The sequence below is a fragment of the Trematomus bernacchii genome, unplaced genomic scaffold (genome assembly GCF_902827165.1).
Source record: "Trematomus bernacchii unplaced genomic scaffold, fTreBer1.1, whole genome shotgun sequence".
Lineage (NCBI taxonomy): Eukaryota > Metazoa > Chordata > Actinopteri > Perciformes > Nototheniidae > Trematomus > Trematomus bernacchii.
Genome location: NW_022987720.1, coordinates 12,774,326 through 12,792,212, shown reverse-complemented (window position 1 = coordinate 12,792,212; position 17,887 = coordinate 12,774,326). Strand labels below are relative to the sequence as shown.

The window sequence follows — 17,887 nt, the reverse complement described above, 5'->3', positions numbered from 1 at the left end:
CGCTCTGAGGCAAGGGGATCAACTTTCTCCAACACCCATCTACTTCATGACATCACCGCAGAGAAGGTTGAGTTTCAGCCATGCATGGCTCGGGGGATTCCAACTTGGCACAAAGCAACAGCGGCTCCAGAGAAGTAACACTATAGCAAACCTGAACACCCTTGTTTTCCCTTCACCAGGCAGGCAGGGACATTTTCACACCTATGCACAGACGGTTTCTTGCCAAATGACTCCTGTTGATTTAAGCGAGCCCTCTCTGACAACAGGACACAATAAAAAAGGTTTCTTGTTTTGTTTGGCACTTGGAGGCGATGATAGTGTACATGTGTGAGAAGGCATTCATACAGGTTGGCACCGGTTGGCACTAGTGTCTCAGACACAAAACACATAGATGGGAATTATTTCAGAATAAGTTAACAATTTGGGTGAATAAAGTTTCAATTGGTTCATTTTGATATATTTGTTATTTTTTCTCAAACTGTCACTATATCCTGACAGTTGTGCATTATCAGATGCTGTCAAATGAGGACATTTGTGAACCAGACGACATGTTGTTAACAGTCCAGCCAAAACTAAGCACCGTCCAACAGTCGGAGCAAACTTTCCTGTTTTACAGCTAATAAGTATACCAAAATATGTTTCTGAAAACATTTGAGGCAATAAATGGCCAATGCACTAAAATAATCTTGATTCATAATCATATCTGACCAACGCAGTTTGATAGTTCATGAGCAGTGATTCTGTCTGTGTTAGACTCCTCGGCTCTGATTGGTTGGTTTTCTTTCGTTGGGTTTGAATCTCGGAAATAATATTAGGAGAACTAGGAGGAGACAGATAACTTGATTTTTAAATATATTATTTGAATCATTCCTTACTGTCCAAAAAAAGTGATAGTTTCAGCAACTATGATGAAAAGGTTTAACGCAAAAGGTGGTTTAATTTGTCTTAGTTTAAACTCACTTCTTTTATTTCCCAGAGGGCTACACTCAGGGCTTTTTCCATTAGGAATTCAATAGTCTCTTTTACTGTTCCCCGCAAGTCTTAGGAAGCAGATGTTCAGGTGTGACACAAACCCTCACCCCCTAAAGAAAACAGCATGAGCAGTTACTTTTTTATCAAAAAGTAACTTGCTATAAAGACATTTAATCACTAAAGGGACTCAACATAAGTAAGGGAAAAAGTTAAGAAAAAACAAACTTAATTCATTTTTTATCTTGCGCTTGGAACTTGAAATCAAGCATTTGATTTATAGTTAATCGATTATATCTGCAACCTTTGCTAAAGGTTTTTCATTTAAAAAGTACTGACCAAAAAAGCTTGTTCGATATCATCCATGTAAAATGTTCTTTTAATCCATACAAAAACAACGTAATTCATAACCAGCAGTTAATAAAAAAAGAGCATGTTTGGATCTACGGTATGTGGCTTTCTTACAGTGCAAAAGTATAGCAGGTACACTAGCAGGAAGAGTATTTACTTATAAATACAAATATATAATTTCATGTTTTTACAAATACTATTTACAATTTCATTTAATTACATATGAAATGTTTAAGGAGCGAATAAACCAAAGTTCATTCCCCGCTCTCTGTGTTCTTGGCTGCTGGATCATCACTCCCCTTGAGCTTATGGTGGATTTAAGAGAGGGGGAGGGAGAGCATTTCAGCACATGGCATCCATAGCCATGCTTGTTATTTGTTCAGACAGTCAGGCTCAGTCCTTGTTTATCCAGCTTGCCCTTTTGTCAAACCCCTGACCCTCAGTTTGGCATGCATGTGTGGCTATAAAGTTGAGGTGAATACAAATGCTGTAAGAACCAATGGCTACTCACTATGCTACTCACCTATCACATGATAAACAGGTAATAATACACAAGTTAGTCCCAGCAACATTTAGATGTCCCATTATTCTACACAGTGGTCTCTCCGTGTTTGCCATTTGTGAGCCTGGTGTAAAACTTATGCCAGGACTGTAGAGTTTTTCCAGACCAGATCCAGAAACCAGAGGTGATGCCCACTATCAGAGTCATCAGGTACTTGATCATGTAGACGGTAAAGTCTGGAGTCATGCGGGGCCCGGTCTGCTTGGGGCAGGGGATGGCCAGGCCTCTGCAGTTATGGCTGACCCAGTTCCTCTCCCAGTGGGAGCGGAAGGCCTGCTCGTAGAAGACGCAGGCGATAACAATGGTGGCGGGCACGGTGTAGAGAACGCTGAACACCCCAATCCTCACCATCAGTCGCTCCAGCTTCTCTGTCTTGGTGCCATCGTGTTTCATGATGGTGCGGATCCTGAACAGAGACACAAAGCCGGCAAGCAGGAAAGAGGTACCGATGAAGAGATAAATGAAGAGAGGGGCCAACACAAAGCCTCGTAGAGGGTCCAGGCTGCTGAGACTAACGAAGCAGACCCCGCTGAGCACGTCGCCCTCGATCTGCCCGATGGCCAGGATGCTGATAGTCTTGACGGCCGGCACTGCCCAGGCTGCCAGGTGAAAATACTGAGAGTTGGCCTCAATAGCCTCGTGGCCCCACTTCATACCTGCTGCCAGGAACCAGGTGAGAGACAGGATGACCCACCAGATGGAGCTGGCCATGCTGAAGAAGTAGAGCATCATGAAGAGGATGGTGCAACCTTCCTTTTTGGTGCCTTGGACGATGGTTTTATAGCCTTCTGGGGTGAAGCTGTCATTGCACACCACTTTGTCTCCCAGGAAGTATCCAGCTATGTAGGCTATGGAGACCATAGTGTAGCAGCCAGACAGGAAGATGATCGGTCGCTCAGGGTATCTGAAGCGTTGCATGTCCACTAAATAGGTGGTAACTGTAAATAAAGTAGATGCACAACAAAGCACAGACCAGACCAGAATCCATATGCGGGAGAAATTGATTTCTTTGTCAGTGAAAAACATGTACCCACCGCTCCTTGAGGGGTCACAGGGAGCTGCACAGTCAATCTCATCTAAAAACTTATAATTCAAATATGGTGGTACTTTGAGAACAGATGGGCAACGAAAAGGCCTGTCATGTCTGGGGGCCATGGCGTGGTCGTGGGTCCCCGAGACAGGAGTTGGGGGTGGTAGGGTGGCGTGGGAGGAATCGTTTTGGCCCACACAGATTTGTCCGTCTCCCAGCACGGGGAAGTTTTCGCAGCGCAGGCGCTCGGGCCACTGGAAGCCAAACTTGTTCATGAGAGCCTCGCAGCCCTGCTTGGCTCTTTCGCAGATTGACCTGCAGGGAGGAATGGCCTTCTCCAAAACTGTGCACACAGGCGCATACATGGAGCAGAGGAAGAATTTCAGCTCCGGCGAACACTGTACCTTCACCAGAGGGTAAAACTGGTGCACCTCGAGCCCTGCGTCCTCCTGGTTGTAATGTCCCACGAGATTTGGCATGATGGTTTGGTTATAGGCTATGTCCGTGCACAGAGGTATGGAAATCGGCTGACAAAATCCGTGCTCCGGGACGACTATTCCGTTGTCCCCTTGATACTGGGCTGATAACAGCAGAGGCAGCAGGAGTGCAACAGCCCAGGTCTTGCCAAAAAACATCTTCGAAAAAGTATAAAACAGTTTATAACCGGATTAACTGGACGTGAAGTGGTTTAGTGTCCTACCATAAATTCTGCAAGCAGTTCTTTAACTTACACAAGTGAAAACTCTGCGGCATAGACGTGTACGCTGCTCTCCGAGTGCCTGCTCTCCGATTTTAACACTGTTGGCTTACTTTTTTCTTTTCCACAACTCCGATCAATCCATCAAGGCAGCCATACTAAGCAACATAACCTCCGGTGAAAACTTTCAAAATAAAATCCCTTAGGTAAGGTAGCATACGTTTATTTATAGGCCTATAGCACATTTTAAGACACAGAGGCAAAGTGCTTTACATAATCATTAACACTTAATAATAAGACAACAGAGAGGAACACAATAAATAAACATAATGGAATAACAGATTCATTCAAACCATGCATAAAAGAGATGCAGAATAGTTTAAAAACAACATTGTAAATACGGTAGGTGCTAAAACAAGTTAAAAGGCTTCTGGTAAGCAGCTGTAAGACGAACATGACTTGTACAATGTTAATAAATGTATCAGCAAAGCACAAATAATGCTTATAGACAATAAATAATACCATTTGTTCATTCTTCTCATTGATATTTTTGTTATTATTAATGTTTTTATAATTATTATGTTTTCTTATTGCATTCATCAACCAAATACATATAGTATTTCTACTATGCATTACAGTAAATATTGATTAAATCCTCATACTCATTAGAAATGGATGACATTGATATTGTATTCATTTTTTTTTTAAATAATGGTATCTTGTTATGATATTTCAAAAACACAAATAACACAATCAGACACATTACGCATCATTTATGTATTCTCCCAATCGATATTATAAATGTCTATATAAAGGCAATGTTAAACTTGTTTTTGAACACTTGTGCTTTTATTTTGAAAGTAATGTCGCTTGTGTCCTGCTTGTATTTTTTGAAAATATTCTCGAGCTTGATTCCACAGCTGGATTGTGTGGCCCAACCTTTATACATTCTATGGGCCCAACCAGACTTTCAAGTTCCCCTTCAAGTAATATGTCCATGGGAGGAGGAGGAGGAATCATGTTATGCAGACAGTATCTTTTTTAGAAAATTAACTCATCTATGTATGTAATTTGGAACTATTTGGTAAAATGTATTGTAACACATTTTTATTTTTAGTTACAGAAAATACTGCAAATAATGCAATACATTATAATCACAACAACATCGACAAATATATTACAATAGGATTTACACATTATTTATAATTATTTAATTGATTAAAACCCTTATTTACTACCTTTTTAAAAGTAAAACAATTCAGAGATGTAATCAACAAGTGAACATATGAAAAGCATTAAATAAAAGTAATAATAAACTTCATACCAAATATTAAAAGTTTAATAATCTTAATTATTCTTCAAAATCACATACAATTCCAATTCAATTGGGGGTAGCTTTTGTTATTTTTAATGTACGTATAATATTAACATAATAATCAACAAGTGCACAATTGATTAAATGTGAAATGTATCATGATTTAATTGATGAATGTGCAAATGTGTTATTAGTGTGTAATTACACTTTAACAATCAATTTTGAAATGAATGTAGGCTATTCACTAGTTTAAAAACAAATAGTGTTCTGGTTTATGACGCCCCTGTTGTGAAATACTTATATGTGGAATATATATATATATATATACTTCCACCTTTAATACTTTCACCTGGCTGCTATATCACAAAACTGTTATTGGTAGTGGATGTGTATTTTGTGAATGGTATAATTATATAAGATAAGATAAGCTATCTTTGGCTCTTTACTTGCTGTAACAAATGTACATTTCCCCTCTGTGGGACGAATAAAGGTATTCTGGTTATCATTCCTAATATTATTTATGTATAGATTATTTACTTGAAACGTATTTTGGTTGTGTAAAAATGGGTGAACTCCATGTGGGCATAATAAACATAGACTGAATATAATAACCATAGACTGTATGTATAATACTTACCATATTCTGACTGTATTTAATAAGAGGACCACCTGTGCCATAATGCCAGTGCACAATGCCCTCAGATGTGGGGGAGGGTGGGACACTACCTGTTGCTATCGGTTGCTATGCTTGGATCTCCTGCTGGATGTTGATTGGATGAAAAACAGATTCGTCAGGCCAGATGGCGAATATGGCGCTGCGTCAGCCAATGTGCGTTCAGGTCGCGAGGGAAACATCGGAACTTTGGGGCGAGCGAAGGGGGCGGCCACCTGGCACGAGCAGCACTGGAAGATTATGTACGGCCGCTGAACAAAACAGTTAAACACCTAAAGTTGACCGTTACCAAATGTACGCAGGTAGGTTCATTCTGTACTTTACTTGGATCACATTATCTGTTTAGCGAAGTTAACCACATTTAAACGGCAGTTAATCCGTTTTAATATGGGTGAAAGTTGAGTTCAAGTTAGCCAAGCTAGCATCGATAGCTTGCTAGCTTAATCGCCTAACTTTAACGGCGAAGTTGATTTCCTTTCCCTGAAATAGTAGTGAACTAATGGTTTTAGTTTGACCCAAATGTTTCTGTTTCATCTGGCAACATCATATATTAACAAGTATCTTGTGTTTTTCCAGGCCAGTATTAAATTAACGTTAAAGAATCATTTCAAGGGAGTGCAGAATGGCATTTGATGGGCATCAGAGCAGATTTCCAAATTCACTTTTTCCTTCAAACCAGCATCAGGTAAGACACCACTTTTAGGACACAACTTTGACATTTGAAGTAACCTTACACATATGTTGAGAGTTTATAATAGGGAAATAAATGTTGTAAAACGGTGGAATCATATAACGGTGTCATAGCACAATACACTGTTCATTAGGCCTTAGATATATTCAGAGGATCAAGATCCCTTAACGTTCACTTTTGTTCGCCCTAATTGATTAAGAAACGAATCATTTCAGCTATAATTGTCTCGTTTTGTTCTCAACGGTATTCTTATATATTCTGAAGCTTCTGTGAGACTTACAATGAGTTTTGTAATTTGCATCAATCTGCTATGTGCAAGGAAGAACACAAAAGTTACGAAGTATTTTGTTTACGTGTAGTGAGCTTTAGATTGATTACCAGCCAGGGCTCAACATTGTAAATGTTGCACTTGCTCGCTCAGGCCAGTCAAAAATATTGCTTTTCCTGTGATATTGGTATTTTGTCAAGGAGTTTTGGGAAATCGTTTCGACATAGCGTTCCGTGAGGCTGATGTCATAGTTGATGAAATGGAGACGCTGTGTGCTCCGGCGCACAGCGAGCAGGAAGCGCGCTCCCGCTTCCGCGCTGCCGATCATGTTCACTACCGACGCGTCACCTTTCGATAAAATGTTTTAAAAACCGCCGGTAACGGGCCAAACGCCGTGAAAAACGAGTTTCAGATTAGATAAAGTCACCGGAAGAGTTAAAGGAAGTAGTATGAGATAAAGAGTGAAAGAAAGGGAAGGTGTTCGTTGCAGTGAGGTGGGAGAAGTACTAAAGTAGAAGTACTAGAGTGTAGGAATACTCTGTTACAAGTCAAAGTCCTGCATTCAAAATGTTACTCAAGTAAAAGTACAAAAGTGTTAGCATGAAAATATACTTAAAGTACCAAAAGTAAATCACTCAATCAATCAATGTTTATTTGTATAGCCCAGTGGACTTCACAGTTTGTACAGAATATCAGTATGACAATACGACACCCTCTGTCCTTAGACCCTCACATCGTACAAGGAAAATCTTCCAAAGAAAACCCACAGTTTAAAGGGAAAATGGGAGAAACCTCAGGGAAAGCAACAGAGGAGGGATCCCTCTTCCAGGACGGACAGACGTGCAATAGATGCCGTGTGTAAATTGAAAAGATAATACATTTACAACATAGGTAGTCCAAATGTTTGGAAATGCATGTGTCTATAATAATAAGATGAATCCACAAGGATGTCAACAATCCTCTGGGAGCCATCAGGGAAATAGTATGATGTGACACAGTGACAGGTTCAGCCACGACTCGAAATAGCTATATTCATTAGGGTAATAAAGTAACAGCAGTGTAGGATAATGTTCTGAAATGTACATAATGACTTCCGTTAAATCAGACTTGTGTAATATCCATTACACAAGTTGTGTGTGCAGAGGCAGAAGGCAGCAAGTGAAACACCCGCTGTGTTAGATGCAGTACTTGTAAATTATATAGATGTAGGCGTCCAGGAAAAAAAGGAGGAAAATGAGGAAGAACTCATTGAATTTTAATCTAGTTTCTAAATAAATTACTATTGCATCAAATATGTTCATTTTCTTTATTATTGGGGTACATTTTTGACGAATGCTTATGGGCCAGTAATTACAATGGTGGGGCCAGTGAAATTGAAAAGCCACTGGCCTTTTCCCTTAATGTCCACCCCTGGATTAACCATGTTTTTCTCTCTCTTAGGCCAGTTTCAATACAGGTGGGGGAGAGAATGGTAGAGAGGCCTTGCCCTTCGTTTCACCACAGGATCAGAAAACAGCAGTTGACATGCCCTGGTCTCACAATGCTTTTGATCCCTATAGCCTCATCAGTTGTGCCCAGAACAGCAGGTATTCTTTTTAATATGTTCAGGTTGAGTTGGTTATTATTATTCATCTGTGCACTATTCTGTAGTATTGGTTAGGAATACCACAATATCAGACATTTACTAGTCGATATCGAAACCAGGGAATTTCCACATTTCAATAGCCATTTTATTATCATTTTGCAAGGTATAAAAATATACTGCGTGCAAGTTGTATTGTGGAAGGAAAACAATTCAAGTATTACTGTTAAATAAATGCTTTAAGGTGACAATGAAAAGTTATAGCATAAATCAAGGGCCATGTTTTCTTTGCTTTGCAGGAAACCCAGTAATACACCTGACTATGACGGAGAGACTGATCTACTGGGCCTAGTGTCAAATATTGTCGATGAAGAAGATTCACAAGACAGCTACTTCAGTGAAGGGTATGTCAAGGTTTTATGTTTTCAAATTGGTGGGTTAGTTGTACAACTGCTATAGTATGATTTATGGCTATTGAACATATACATATCATAACAATATCTACACAAAAATAAACAAAATTGATACAAAAAAAGAGTGTTTTAATTAATATAGTTAGTTAAATATGTTTCCATAGTTTGTTATATATTAAAATATGTCCTTGATTATTTCTTTAGGAGTCTTCCTACATGTAATCCTGTCTGGTCTCCAAAGACTTTGAGTGAAGAACTGCTTCAGTATGTTCAATCGGAGGGTAAAGCGCAACAACACTCTACCTTTCTTTCAAACTATGTATCCCGTGAGGCTTTGGATAAAGCACAGGGACAATCAGTGGGCAAAGATGTTGAGGAGATTTATCAACAGTCCAATGGCCATTCCACCAATCAACAATGGCTTTTTAATTTGCCTAATGGAGACCGAAACAGCACTGTCCCACGTCCTCAGAAACTGCCACCAGGTCTATCAATCCCCAACACAGGAAACACCTACCTGTCACAGGTACAACAGAGCGGATATGACGACATGCCAGCTGAGAAAAACAGAGGGAATAGCCAGCCTAGCAACAATTTATCTGACCTCAGTAATGTCTTTAGACCTCAAAGTGAAATGAACAGCTCATACTTTACTCCTTATTACGAAAAGCAGTTCACCCAGAGCAGCACAAAACCCATCAGTAATGAGCAGTATGGGACACAAGACATTAACCAACTGGTCAGCAGTTTCCGGTCCTTGATGGCTGGTGAGCCTGGTAGCTTATGTCGTGGAGACTTCACAAACATTCACAGGCAGTCAGTGGGCATGCAGCATGAAGACAGCGTGGCTGAACAATGGGAAATCTCTGGTCCTGCAATGTCAACACAAAGTCATCCCGCAATGCAGAGTCAGAAGCAGCTGGTGGGAGCATTTGGGACACAGCAGATTGAAATAAATGGAGAAGTGAGGAAACAAACATTTGAGCGTGATGCCTTTCAAGATCCACCTCGTTTCAGCCCACAAAACGCAGAGTACTACCTCCAAAACCAAAGCAACATGACCCTTCACAGAGAGAACACGTCACTCCCCTTTAACATGAGCATGAACCAGTATTCAAAGCATCATTTCCAGCAGGGCCTGATACAGAACAAGCCACAGATGCAGAGAGAAGAGAGTAGGATGCATATGCCTCACTTTCTAGGTAAAGGCTTCTCCACTAACACTAACATGAGAGGGGGGGATAGGAAGCAGGTCCTCTCACATAATCTAAGCCTTGATCACCTGGGGAGCATGCAGTCTCGGAGAACTAATGGAGAAAATGGCATGGTGAGTGGTGGGAATACACAGCAGCTCAGGCCTCCCATGTATCCTGTGCATGACCCCAGAAGATATTCCAGCGTTCCCATGAACGCCTCTCACTTCAGCCCCAAATCCACACTGCCCTATGGCAGCGGTGTGACAGCCATGAATGTGGGTGATAGGATGTCAGCCAGCGAGTCAGCAGTTTTCAACTCCTATATCAGTGACATGATGACCTGCAGGGGAGAGAACACCTATCATGGCATGGCCTCAGCCCCGACACCGTCAATGGTGATGAATCAGGGAGGACCTGTGATCCAGCTTTACGTCTACGTGGACGAGTGCTATGAGCAGTGGAGGTCTTTGGAGCGGGACAGAAAGAGGGTATGCTTTTGAAATCTGATTTTGTGTCATTAATACAAACGTTTCGTAATCTATATTTTAAAAAGCTGCATATTGTCACAGCTTCAGTATTGCTGTTGCACACGGTTGTCATGTTCTAACGTGTTTTTTCTTAATTTGATTTTAGACAGAGGTAATTCTTACCAAGGCATTTCTTGGTAAAAGGACGGCGGCAGTGGTCAGCCCTAACCTCCCCAAAACTCCACCAAATCCCACAAGAATCGACCACCTCATTGTTAATCAGATGAGAGAACAAGCAAGGGTGAGACCTCCTAAATTAATTGCTTCCATACTGCCATCTCCAGGTGAATTTAGTCCCAGCAGCCCTGTTATGTTTGTAAGGTGATATAAGCAGCTTTATTTTGCACACTCACGAGAAATATATGCAATCTCCTGGAGATTTGTTTTAAATAATTGTTATTTTTAGCCCTGAATAAATGCCATACTTACACACAATACAACTTTTGTAATGTATTTTTGTTTAATTAAGTAATGTTCATGTGATGGCTTATTGTGTGAGAGGATATCACATTAAGAAGGGTATTTCTAAGAGTGACAGGGAAAAGTGTTGATTATGTTGTGTTGTATGTGTTGCAGGTGGCAAGCCTTCTGGATAGGATGGAGTTTCTGGGCAACACTGCCCTCCACATGGACATCCACACCGCCCTGAGCAGGCATCATATGGCCATCTGCAACACCCAGGCGAGGCACAAGGAGGAGCCAGCCAGCAAACACCAGCGGCAGAGAGCCCATTTCACAGAGGACACAGGTAAGTCATATTGCATCAGTTAGCGTATGTTCCTCTCTCTCAAATGCTGCTGGTACTTACTTGCTGCTTTTTTCATAGACACCCTGTTGATGGTCAATGCACTGAAAGACCTGGCTGCTGCCACGAGGAAGATCCGCACCGCCCTGTGGTGTGCTCTCCAGCTGACACTGCCAAAGACTGTCAAGAGTCCGGAGCCCGAAGTCAACAAGCAGGAGACGCACAGAGAGAGGGGCCCCTCTCCCTTTGAGGGATACTCCTTTAAGTTATGATTTAGCAGGCATCAAGCACGAGTTAAAGGTCACGATTACATTATAACCACTCCAATTGCCCCGATTATAATATTCCCAAAGGCAACTGGGTGTTACCTGGAAGTTTATAGTGACATTTTACCTGCAACACAGTGATCACTGCAAAATATGAACTGAGCAGTTTGAAGCTCAATGATGGCTGCGCTGTTCGTGTCAGTTCAAGATTTACATGAATCTTGCTCCATCACCGTTGTATTGAAAGACACTATTTATGAATTCTTCATTGTTAATACTAATTTATTGAAATGTATTATAACCTAAGTTCTGGGTAATCCCAAGCAATAATTGAATCATAAGGGCAGTAATTAACATGCCTTAATATAGTATAATCAGAACAAATGTATTTATCTGCAAACTATGCCAAAGAAGCTCAAACTTCAGAAAGCAAGGTTCAGTGTTTTAAATTAAAATGTATAATCACATTTTCCATAAGAAACATATAAAACAATATTCCCATCAGTGAAATGTTAAGTTAATAATAATTCTCTGAATTCTGTTTTCTTTGAAGACGCAATTCATATAATTAGTTAAATATAAACATGCTAAATTATAAAATGTTTTCTGAATGCTCCAATTAATCTCTGACATTTATTTTTCTTGCGTTATCTTAACACATTCATCAGAATGTGTTCTAAACCTTTAACTGTAACAAGATACTGACATTTGCAGCGTATTAAATGTATATGTACTAATCACACTTTCCATCTGATTCTTTTCAGATAGTATTATTAAATATTCTCATCAGTTTGACAGTTTGTCAGCAAGGAACCAAAGCTTGTATCTTTTATAAAAGTGACAATTCTCTAGCAGCATAAATCTGTACACGTACTCCCTGAGGAGGCTGTATGTATACGAGTTGTTCTATTCTCTTTTGTCCTTTTAATGTTTGTGTTGTGATTTTAACCGTTACTTGTTCTGTTAACCAACTCTTTAACAATAAAGCAATCCAAATGGCTGAATTTTTTTTTCTTTTTTATTAATTTCAAAAGCTGATGAACCTCATTATAAACATTGAAATTATGGTACATGATATGTTTGTGGTATAACTCAGTAACCAATCTTCTGTTTTCATTTTGGACAAAAATGCATCAAAATAAACACTTTGTTAGAAGTTGTGCAGAAGTGAAAGGCATATTGGCACAGAGGCTAATAGTACAAACTGGATTGAGTTGCATTGCAGGCATTCCTCAGATTTTACCGTGACCAATCCAATTTGTGTATACTTGCTGTAGCTCAGCCAAAGCGTGTTTCATACGCTGCTATAACAACATATTAGCAGAGGTTTAAGTTTGATCAGCGACAGAGGACACAGTCACACTCAGCGCATAACGGTTGGCAGCTTGTTTCCAATACATGTTTCAGGAACTGGTCATATCAGTATCCAAGAATAGCAGGGATTTTTGGACGAATACACATTCTTTACACATATAAAGAGAAAGAACTTAACGTAAGGGGACTGATGAACACATAATAGAATGTGCCAATGGGGTTCAGCTAAAGAGGCAATGACTGTTTTTGATTTCTGTCTCCTGAAAACCTTTCCACATACAAAGTGTCCTTTCTCTGTGCTTTATCTTTTGCGTTCACCTTTCTGTGTACGCTTCTTCTCCTTCTCTTTTCTGTCCTGTTTGGTAAGTTTGTCCTTCTCCCGCTGCATCTTGTCCCCTTCCTTCTTCTTCTGAGAATCTTCACGAGCCTGGTCCCGCTTCTCCTTCTGTCTGTTCAGCACCTCTGCCACGTTGGTGTTCTTGAACAGGGCTGACACTTTCAGTAAAGGACAGCAGGATGAAAGCAAATGTACTGTGCTATAAGATATTTACTGCATATTACCATCACCAGTGTGTGTGTGTGTAGTCGGGGTTATCCATTCATTTTGCAATTAGTGACACTGAATTTTAAACAGCTTTAGAAAGGATACATTTCTCATTCCCGATAAAGTTATTTGCACCGGTTAGCTCCTCTTCTTCAGCTTCAGTGCTTATGTTAAGGAAAGAACTGACAACTTAAGGTACCCCTTTACCCCAAAAAATAAATTAAAAAAACATATTTCCTCTTACCTGTAGTATTTTTACTCAATCTTAACAGTTCTGGTGCAAGTATTGGAGATATTGCCCATAGAGATAGAAAGAAAATAAAGGATATTCCTCGTCGTCCGTAACATTAGCGTATTGAGCCAGGAGGGCGTCCTTCCTTTGCTTCGACTCCCCGGAAACCTCTTTGTGTTTCACCACAATCTGGGCTTGTTTTTCTATCATCCTGGCGATGGCCTGGACTTCAGCTTCAGGAAAGAAAAGTAAAAACACAGACAAAGTGTAAATGAACCCAAATAACATGGAATACTTTTACTTCAATTAAAGCCCTTGCTTTTCACTGTCTACATGAAGGTGCGTGAACAGAAGGAGGCTCTTATGCCCCCATCTGAGCTCAAGTCTCCAGACAGTTTACCCATCCTTATGGATATGTACACAGTAAACAATCTCTTTCCAGTTACACAGTGACGGAAAGAAAAGTACTTTTCGACATCAAAAACAGGAGCTGTTTTTAAGTTTATTTTTTCCAGACAATGTTTATCTCTCTGGAAGACAGAAATACATTTGAGCACTCTGCTCCAAACTCAAAGAAAATGATTTAAAACTCAAACAGCTAATCCCTCTCTCTGTATGTTTAACTGGTATTGACAACAGACTCAGTAGCAAGCTGTCTTTACTCTGTTGAGTCAAGATTTAAAAGAGTTGACAAGTCTCCTTTTTTTTACTAGACTAAATTGTTATATAAATTCTTAGACCATATCACTTTCCAAGTTTTGACTGTATTGTCATAAGATTGTGTTATATTGTTCTTGTTTTCATTGACTTATGATTATGTCCAGCAATAATTGCCAAATTGGTGCACTGCAAACTTTGATGACTCGTTCCCTGAACTTTTATTCATACTGACAAGGTACACATTTAAAATATTACTTTTCAATGAGATAGGGAATGTGGATGAATTTAAATGACATACATACCATCATCAGAATCACTTTTGGAAGCTGATCTGTCGCGCCAATCGGTCCACTGCTTAATAATCTGTTTGCAGACATCTTCTACATTGTCCTCCTCCTGCACATAAAAAACATGTAAATGTTATGTACTAACAGTTCATTGTACTGTATAAAATGCGGGCTATCGAACCGGGTTATTATCACAACCTGTTAGTACTACATGAGACACAGTCATGTAGGCTACTTCAGAGATCCAAGCAGTGGTTCTGTGATCCCATTATGTCACATTAAAAAGGACACTTATCTATGAATGAATTATCCATTTGTATTTATGCTTTGATAACAAGGTGGTTCTTCTTTCCAAGGGGTTATTTCTTACAAAAATTAGCATAACATCAGGTTGGTCTACCAGAGGCTGATACAGAGGCAGTTTGACTGCCAAATGGCACACTGAGCATATGAAAACAGCACATAAACAGTGTTAAGTTCTGAATTCCTTAATAATAACAACATAAGGATCAAATGAAAGCCTGCCAATGCTCACCACACACGGTCACATATATAAGGTTGGATACTTTGCCACAGGGGGCTTAACAATCTTAACAGCAAACAACCCCTGCTGTTAGAGGATGATATCTTTACTGCAATATAAAGACATCTAAACAGTTTCAAACATGTATCACCGCCAAACAGCACTTTTACTTGGCCGAATTTGGTCGATCAGAGTCATATTGCTGATTACATGGCAGGAGAGAACTCATGAGCTCATTAAACTGCCGGTGGTGTTTTGATCAGAGACTGTATATGGTTTCGACCAACACCGTCGATATTTAGCTCCATAAAAGCTGACTGACATCAGCGTTGTCACTTGGCAGCGCCCGGCAGACGAGACGGACAGCAACACATGAGAAAGCCTCGCTGGCAGAGCGGGACGTGCCGCCCTGTATATTTACCACAAATGCGGATAGAATTCCTTGTAGCGCATCTTCTCTCTCCTCGTCACTCTCCTCCTCCTCCAGGACCCCTAAAATGTAGGTCCCATACACCTCTCTGTCCACTTCCAACGAGTCAAGACGATCATTTAGCCAGCTTTCAAACTCCCCGGCGTCTGTCACGGGCGCAGCCATCTTGGCCCTATGGGGTCTTTCCGGCGGTGCATGGTTGTCCTTTGTAAATGCCTGTCGAAAAAGGTACATGATACAACTTAGGTACACGTGTTTGAAATTTCAGCGTTTTTTCCTACAAACTTGAGGGTAACCGTCCAGGTAACTTAATTACAGTATGTTGACAGTAATTTTGTTGTACGCATATACACATTTAGCGGTTGAAGTATAACAAAGAAGTTGTTGCTGTCACGGTGCAAACTGAAAAAAAACTCGAAGAAAAACTCTGTAGCCTAAGTCATGCATTTTAGCTAGCTAAACATGTTCATTAACAGTTTGTTGTTGCAGTGGTTTGCATTTTTCAGACCTCAAATTACCTAAGTAAGCAACACATATTGTTTCTTTAAAAAGTAATTAATTTAGCATCACTGCATCAATTTATTCAGTGTGAGTTCCATTTCCACAACTGTAATTTGCTCAGTTTTCAGTGATACAGTTCAGTTAAGTACCATGCAAAGTAAACCTTTGTTTTGTAATAAAATCATCCACCTAAAAAGAAAAAACTAAACTAATTCTAAAAAGACCCACAACTTTTTATTTGTGAAAAAAAAAGTGAAATGCTAGTCATCTGAATTCTCATGACTATCTGGCATCAGGATGTAATAAAGCATTTCATATATGTACATGAAATAGACAAAATAATTGGCCACTGCTTCTATATTTTGCCTTCCATTATCCCCTTACCAAATCACCACATATTCCCACATCTTGCTGTTGGCCCTCTAATTTCTACCTGCTCCACATAAGTACTTTTGGTATGTACTCTGACCCCTGTAAACTATATGCTACATTAAAGCTTATATAAGCACAGGTTTTGTTAACCGTCCATTTGAATGAAAATGGCTGCTATAACTTTGCCATGCTGCTTGTCTGGCTTGTAAAACTAATTTATGCAGCCAACGCTTCAATCAGTGCAAAAAATGCTGAGTGTTGGCAGTTACATAAAGTGCCCATGCCACAAAAAAACAAGTTCTTGATTTAAAAAAAAAAAAAATAATGTCTGATTATCCAGCAGTTAACAGAAGTACTCAGGCTCTCACCCGTAGGCTATCGTCATGACATTACTATCCGATTTCAAAATAATCAGTTATCTTTACATTTAGTGGACAGCACAACATATACAAAAACAAACACAATGTATTTCTACCATCCTATTGAGAGGATTACTTATTTTGAAGATACATTTGTTTCCAGAAGGTTGTTAAAAATCTTTATTGAAAATGGGTGAAAGGAGTAGTTTTTTGTAAATTGTTACTGTTTAACATGGCTAGTGTTTGCCTGTGTGAGTACAAGCACAGATGACATGATGCTACCAAGAATAGCATGAGTATGACATCCTGAGTTTGACCACTGGGTGGAAGTAGAGGACATAGATTGGTTTTCCCCTCATGATAGAGACAGAGAATAAAGCGGAGTCTTGGATTTAGTTGCATGACAGTAGTTTGGAACTTATGTAGTATGTGATTCATTGCAAATTGCTGCATGCTTGTGCATCAGACGTTGTTAATTAAAGTATAGTTGTAAGCAGAGCTGTGGAGCAAGAAAATGCCCTGCCAGCTGTTTGTTCGTCCTCTTTCATTTGACACTGGGACAACAGACAACACCTCCCAGCTGTTTGAATACATTAAACAATGTTTTCATGTGAATGACTTGATCCTGCTTCCAGAAAGCACTTTGAGCAAGCAGGGTTATTATTTACCCCACCCATCAACAAACACATTCAACAACCCCTAGTCATACACCCAACACACACATGCCCACAAACACACGCTCCCCTTCCCACTGCTCCCACATAATGGCTTCACACGTCGCTGGCCTTGCAGTAATGAAGTGTGAAGCTTCTGTGACGCCACGGGGAAGCTACCGTGTGGAACTGCACTATTTTTGTGCACCACCTTCAATTCCTCACAGCCCAGATACATTTGCTCACATATTAAGTCCACTTTGTACTTTCTACAGGCAACATTCAAACTAACTTTCATCAAACACCCTTAAACAATTGTGAAACTAGACTGAGTTGGTGCACCATGCTCCGTACTACAATTGTGTGCTAGTGTTTTTCAGATGTTTCAAATTGGACCAAAGATACAGATTCTGTGTCCCACCTGCATGTTAGGTAATCATTTTATCCATGAATTGAGTACTGTATTAGAAAATATGAAAAGCACACTTTGTTGATGTTTGTGGGCTGATTGACATTCCCATGATTAAAATAAAAGTGCATCTTACTGTTACTGTATAAGATAAAAAGGTGTAAAATGTCATACGGTTGTTGAATATTGCAATAAAGATATTACTTGCGATAAATACAAATATGTTAGTGAACTCCGCCTGTATGCCACTGCTTGTTCACTGCAAGTATACTTTTGAGTAAAACTAAAATCTAAGTTCATTATCTAAAAGATATCTCT

The 17,887-nt window shown here is 39.8% G+C and overlaps 3 protein-coding genes across 3 annotated transcripts; 1 reads left to right on the top strand and 2 right to left on the bottom strand.

Annotated features, from left to right (window-relative positions):
* Positions 1 to 1,330: 1,330 nt before the first annotated feature.
* fzd2 (frizzled class receptor 2) lies at positions 1,331 to 3,715 on the bottom strand. Its single transcript, XM_034143814.1, has one exon. The coding sequence runs from the start codon at positions 3,545 to 3,547 to the stop codon at positions 1,910 to 1,912; it is 1,638 nt and encodes a 545-aa protein (XP_033999705.1). The 5' UTR covers positions 3,548 to 3,715; the 3' UTR covers positions 1,331 to 1,909.
* A 2,504-nt stretch (positions 3,716 to 6,219) lies between these two features.
* moto (minamoto) lies at positions 6,220 to 11,291 on the top strand. The gene is made up of 7 exons (XM_034143685.1): positions 6,220 to 6,282; positions 7,997 to 8,142; positions 8,438 to 8,542; positions 8,756 to 10,235; positions 10,381 to 10,515; positions 10,851 to 11,022; positions 11,101 to 11,291. Exons 1-7 carry the CDS (start codon positions 6,220 to 6,222, stop codon positions 11,289 to 11,291), a joined length of 2,292 nt encoding a protein of 763 aa, XP_033999576.1.
* Positions 11,292 to 12,285: 994 nt separating this feature from the next.
* Positions 12,286 to 15,465, bottom strand: ccdc43 (coiled-coil domain containing 43). The gene is made up of 5 exons (XM_034144196.1): positions 15,267 to 15,465; positions 14,338 to 14,431; positions 13,473 to 13,608; positions 13,249 to 13,304; positions 12,286 to 13,088 (listed from the first exon to the last, which is right to left on the bottom strand). The coding sequence occupies exons 1-5, from the start codon at positions 15,438 to 15,440 to the stop codon at positions 12,901 to 12,903; spliced, it is 648 nt and encodes a 215-aa protein (XP_034000087.1). The 5' UTR covers positions 15,441 to 15,465; the 3' UTR covers positions 12,286 to 12,900.
* Between the last annotated feature and the right edge of the window lie 2,422 nt (positions 15,466 to 17,887).